Source organism: Salarias fasciatus, chromosome 6, assembly GCF_902148845.1.
Source record: "Salarias fasciatus chromosome 6, fSalaFa1.1, whole genome shotgun sequence".
Taxonomy (NCBI): Eukaryota; Metazoa; Chordata; class Actinopteri; order Blenniiformes; family Blenniidae; genus Salarias; species Salarias fasciatus.
This window is the reverse complement of record NC_043750.1, coordinates 2,598,931-2,604,930: the sequence shown is the minus strand read 5'-3', so window position 1 is coordinate 2,604,930 and position 6,000 is coordinate 2,598,931. Positions and strand designations below refer to the sequence as shown.

Here is a 6,000-nt window from a genome sequence, read left to right as displayed (position 1 = left end):
CATCCACAGCTGAACAGACTCCTCTTTTCACCCTCTCATCCACAGCTGGACAGACTCCTCTTTTCACCCTCTCATCCACAGCTGGACAGACTCCTCTTTTCACCCTCTCATCACCCGCTGGTTGAAAAATAAACAAATCCTCCAACCCTCGGAAACCACCAGCAGTCCTCCCTGAAGCTCCGCCGCGTCCACATGGTGGAAATATTGACCCCTGACACCGCATTCATTCATTCATTCATTCATTCATTCATGCTGGTTTCACATCTCGGTTCTCCTGAGCTCGCTCCAGTTGGATCTAAACATGTTGATTCACGAGGTTCTCATGGACACTTCAACCCCGACACGGCGCCGCACCAAACAGACGCCGTCACTTCCTGTCCCCGTGCGGCCTGAAACCCCAGAATGACCTCTGACCTCTGGGGGGGATGACCCCCGTCATCTGTGGGACCTTCAGGGCCGGACAGGACCAGAGAGCTCCGAGCTTCCTTTACAGCCAGACCTGATCCCAGCCCGGAGAGGTCCAGGTCTGGGTCTGGGGGGTTCCAGGTCTGGGTCTGGGGGGGTTCCAGGTCTGGGTCTGAGGGGGGGTTCCAGGTCTGGAGGGGTTTTGGGTCTGGGGGGGGGTTCCAGGTCTGGGGGGGATTTGGGTCTGGGGGGGTTCCAGGTCTGGGTCTGAGGGGGGGTTCATGATCTGGGTTCCAGGTCTGGGGCGGTTTGGGTAGGGGGGGTTCCAGGTCTGGGGAGGGTTTGGGTCTAGCGGGGGTTCCAGGTCTGGGAGGGTTTCGGATCTGGGGGGTTCCAGGTCTGAGGGGGGTTCAGGTCTGGGGGGGTTCCAGGTCTGAGGGGGGTCCAGGTCTGGGGGGGTTCCAGGTCTGGGGGGGTTTGGGTCCTGGGGGGGTTCCAGGTCTGGGAGGGTTTCGGGTCTGGGGGGTTTGGGTCTGGGTCTGGGGTTCCAGGACGGTCAGTGCTGAATGGACTGCTTCCTGCCTGCAGCGTTCAGGTTGGAGGTTCCCGGTCCCGGTCCCATTCCCGGTCCGGCCCGGCGTCGGGGGCAGGGCGGTTTGCTGGCCGGCCCCCCTGGCCCCCCCGGACCCCCCCTGGCCCGGGTGCTGGACCTTCTGGTGCCTGCGGAGGTTGCTGGGGTGGGAGAAGCGGCGGCCGCAGACGCCGCAGCAGAAGGGCCGCTCGCCGGTGTGCACGTGGCCGTGCACGTCCAGCTGGCTGCGGCATGCGAAGGCCTTTCCGCAGAGCGGGCAGCCGAACGGCTTCTCGCCGCCGCCGCGTGCTGCGGGCCGCCGCAGGCCCCACCCCTGGGAGAGGCGCTCGGCGGCCGCGGCCCGGCGGGGGGAGGGGCTTCCCGCTAGGAGGGGGCGGGGGAAGGGGCTTCCCGTAGCGAGGGGGCGGGGCGCCCCCGTCGGCCCCTCGGCCGTCTCTCCTCCGTCGATGACGATGACCTCCGACCCGGGGGGTTTGTCCGTGGCACCGTTCCTGCTGCCCGTGACGTGGCCGCAGAGTGGCGCGGCGGCGGCGCTGACGAGGCTCGCTGTCGGGCCGTGCTGGGAACTATGCCCAGAGTCACTGCTTCTGTTGGTGGCGGGTGTCATGGCGGCGTCAGATCCACTGACCTCCAGTCCGCTGCGGCGTCCGGCCGGCCGGCCGGGGCTTCGGGGGATGGACGTGGCGGCGGCGGCGCCGGCTCTGGTGCATGGCGCCTCGAGAAGAGTGGGTGTGGTCTCCGTGGCTCCCTCCACCTTCACAATCAGCAGCTCCGCCTCCTCCTCCTCTGCTGACTGACAGAACACCAACATTGATTACCTGACAGCCGTCTGAACAGATCAACCAATCAGCTGCTTCGCCTGGACTTCAGCCTGCTGATGAAGGAGGAGCTTCAGACCATAACGACCCGACCTCCAGCTGGAGGACCCGCCTCACGTTCACTGACTAACCCCACCCACAACTCAAACATGGCGTTCTTATTGGCTGTATAAAAAGGTGGGCGGGGCCAACGTGGCATCCCCCACAGTGTTATCATTGGCTGTATATAAAGGTGGGCGGGGCTAAGCCTCCAGCAGGTCGTCTCCATACTGGACTCTGTAAACCAGGTGTCATGTGATTGGTCCGGCCTGTCACATGACCGAGGACAGGGTTTCCGCCCACGCTAAATCCTGCGGCGCCCGGACAACGGACAGGAGAAGAGTAGACATGTCTGAGAAGTGAAGCCACAGCGCAGGAGTGCAAGGAAAAGCCAAACGGGGTATACATCCAAATGTAGCTACAATCCTTGTGATTCTCACAACCAGGCCCGCCGACAGGGGGGGACAAACGGGTCTGTTGTCCCGGGCCCAGGGTTGGGGGGGGGGCCCAGAATTAAAGTTGGGGGGGCCCATCCAGCACCCCACTCACGGCTCCTGACGCAGCATGCAGGCGCCGCGCTGTTCCGTGCTGCTCCGCACAGCGCTCCACGCGCTGGAACGTTCTGCTCCGCTCCCGCCCCCAACAGTAAGTGTGTCCCGGGCCCAGGAAAAGCTGTCAGCGGGCCTGCTCACAACGCTTTTATTTTTTTTCTATCACAGTTTTCTCTTGAGATGCATTTGTTTGAGGAGAGTGCAGAATTTTCTCCCATCCGCTCCAATGCATTTTGGAGTGAGATTTTTTTTTTTTACTAAAGCCCAAAAGTTCACACATTTTTAGAAACGCATTCCTGCTCTATGGAAGATCCTACAGACATGAAAATGTCATGATAATTCCATGAAATATCATTTTTTTCTATTGAAATGAAGCTATGGTTGTCCAGCAACAGCATTCTCTAGGTGATGACATCACAATGATGTCAAACGGGGTTAGAGATCAAAGGCTGTGTCCTCCTAATAACTCAATATCATTTCATACTCAGTTCACTGAACCAGTGAGACACGAGAGAGGAGGCAGAGGAGACAGAGCAGAGAGTTTAGTACAGAGAGCAGACAGAGTTCAGACAGAGTTTAGACAGAGTTTAGTACAGAGAGAAGACAGAGTTTAGTACAAAGGGGGCGGGCCACATTACACCGGTTTTACAGTCGCTGCATTGGCTCCCTGTCCGCTTCAGGATCGATTTTAAGGTTCTCTTTTTAGTTTTTAAATGTCTTAACGGCCTTGCGCCTTCTTATCTAGCTGACCTGTTTTTACCCTATCGACCCTCGCGGGCCCTGAGGTCCTCTGGCAGCGGCCTATTGTGTGTTCCTAAAGCCAGAACCAAAACCCATGGTGAAGCGGCTTTTAGCCACTACGGCCCCGCCTGTGGAACAGCCTGCCGGAGAACCTCAGGACCGCAGAGACTGTTGATAGTTTTAAAGGGAGGTTAAAAACACACCTTTTTAATCTGGCTTTTAACTGACCTTTTATACTTCTTATCTCCATCATTTTTATTTTTAGTCATTTTAATTTCTAATATACTTATCCTATTTGTAGCTCAGTTGGTAGAGCAGGTTGTCTTATAACCGGAAGGTTGGCGGTTCGATCCCCGCTCCCGCAGGCGTAAAACTGTCGTTGTGTCCTTGGGCAAGACACTTCACCCACCTTGCCTAGTATGAAAGTTGTGAGAGTGAATGGTTGGTGGTGGGAGGGGCCCATGGCGCAGACTGGCAGCCTCGCTTCCGTCAGTCTGCCCCAGGGCAGCTGTGGCTACAGCAGCAGCTTACCACCACCCAGTATGGAGAGAATGAATAATGCAATGCAATGTAAAGCATCTTTGAGTGTCCTGAAAAGCGCTATATAAAACCAATGCATTATTATTTTTACTATGTACTTTTAATGTATTTTCTATTTTATAATCTTATCTTACTTTTTATTTATTTTTATTTATTTTATTAGCTTTGTATCATGTCTTTTTTTAACATCTGTTTAACTCCAGTGTTTCCTCAGGGGGGTCCTCCACACCAGGAGTTGGTCCCGGTCCTCTGCTGGGGTCGCTGCGCTCGAGTCCTCTGGTCCTGGCTGGCCTGGGGTCTCCACACCTTGGTGTGCGGGATCCCGTTGGTCTGACGGGGTCGGGGGTCGAGCGCTGGTGCCCCAGTACTAATGACCTTCGCCTTCTCCTGGTGTGAACGGCCCCACTGGTAGTGTTTTCCCATGATGCTTAGTGCCATGCCATGTCTCCTCTGCCTTGCTATGGGCATAAATTGGGTGTGTGTGTGTGTGTTTGTGTGTATGTGCATGTGCGTGTGGTGTATACTTATTGATGGTGCAGCTTTTGTTTTTTTTTGTTTTTTTTTTTTTACTGTTAAGCACTTTGCGTTGTTTTTATTATCATGAAAAGTGCTATACAAATAAACAAAGTTTGAAGTTTGAAGTTTGAAAGAGAAGACAGAGTTTAGTACAGAGAGAAGACAGAGTTTAGTACAGAGTTTAGTAGGGTTGCACCGATACCATTTTTTGGCCGCCGATACCAATTCCGATACCTGGCTGTGTAGCATCGGCCGATACCGATACCCTGCCGATACCACACTGTTTGAAAAAGAACTGAATAGAAGAGCATTTTTTTCTTGTAATTGTCAAGAACTGTCACTCCTCTGCCTCGGCCACCATGTGGGGGCAGTGTTGCTGTTTTTCCTCCTCCTCGTTTCTGTTCTCCCCATTTACTACATACAGATTTTTGGGCCACAAGACGCACTGGAATATGATAATGTAACATCCAGCAGCATGAAAGGAAGATGAGTTGAATTCTTAATGCTAGTTTATTAAGCTTCAGAACTTACTGTGGTTGTAACCACGGAAAAACTACAGCCAAACATCCATCCATCCATCCCTTATCCAGACTGGGTCTCAAAACAACAGTCTTAAGAAAAAACAGCTGAGAGGCAGCTCTCTCTCCGCGTTTCCAACACGCGCACACATGCTATCGCTGACTGTTCAGCAATCTGCAGTCTGGCTGACGTCACTCCGGTGAGTGTTTTCTGTGTTGGTGAAGCTTGCTGAAGCCTGCGAGCGACTGAAGTGCTTGCTGTCTCTCTCTTGCTATTACTGTTAATTCACGAAGAAATCAAAAAATTGGGGTTATTTACGCCCATGAGGTTACTTTCGCCCCCGATTGACCAGTGATCTCTCGTGAATTACATTTCTTCTCCGCCATTAGCGCCACCGGTGTGCTAACTAGCTTAGCGTGCTAACTAGCTTGGTCCGCCGGGACCGCTGTGGCGTCCTCCCCTCTATCTTCTTTTCTTTCCTGCTCAGTGTGCCGTATGTTGAGTCAGAACCCTGCCTCCCTTGACGATAGGGGTATTTGCGTAAAGTGCAGTGTATTGACAGCGCTGGAGGCCAGGGTAACCGAGTTAGAGGAGCGGCTGCGCAGATGTGAGGGGCAGGGCAGCGCTAGCTACAGCCAGGTAGCGGCAGGGCTCGCAGCCCGCTCCCGCAGTGAGAGGAGTGTTAGCAAGCCTAGCCCCGCAGCGTGTCCCGAGCAGCCGGGGCAAGACCAGGACCGGTTTTGTGACAGTCCGGAGGAAGGCTAGTGCTAAGCACCGCCACGTAGCACTCCAAGAACCGCTTCACGTCTGCAATAGGTTCCCTCCCCTCAGCGACGACACGCCGGCTGAACTGGACACGCTGGTGATTGGCAGCTCTACAGTTAAGAGACGTGAAGCTGCCAGCGGTGAAGGTTAGGTGTTACCCGGGGGCCAGAGTGGGGGACATCGAGGGGAACCTTAGGCTTTTAAAACAGGAAGGTAGGAGATTCCGTCGAGTCGTGATTCACGCAGGCGGTAATGATGCCCGGCGGAGACAATCAGAGGTGCTCAAATTACAAGTAGCCTCGGTGTGTGAATTGGCTCAGTCGATGTCTGATGCCGTAATATTCTCTGGTCCCCTGCCCAATTTGGTCAATGATGAAATGTATAGCCGACTTTCATCATTCAATCGCTGGTTGTCTAGATGGAGTGAGGAAAACGGAGTTATTTTCTAAACAACTGGTGCACCTTCTGGGGAAAGCCTGGGCTCATCCGCAGGGACGGCATCCACCCAACTTTG

General features: G+C 54.5%; 1 protein-coding gene across 1 annotated transcript in view; it reads right to left on the bottom strand.

The window, feature by feature from the left end:
• The window catches only part of LOC115391097 (zinc finger protein 467-like), a 40,465-nt gene that overhangs the window by 6,363 nt on the left and 28,102 nt on the right, over positions 1–6,000 (bottom strand). The window contains exon 3 of the mRNA XM_030095201.1: positions 825–1,790. Coding sequence (XP_029951061.1) covers positions 825–1,790 — 966 coding nt within the window. The remainder of the gene's footprint in view (positions 1–824; positions 1,791–6,000) is intronic.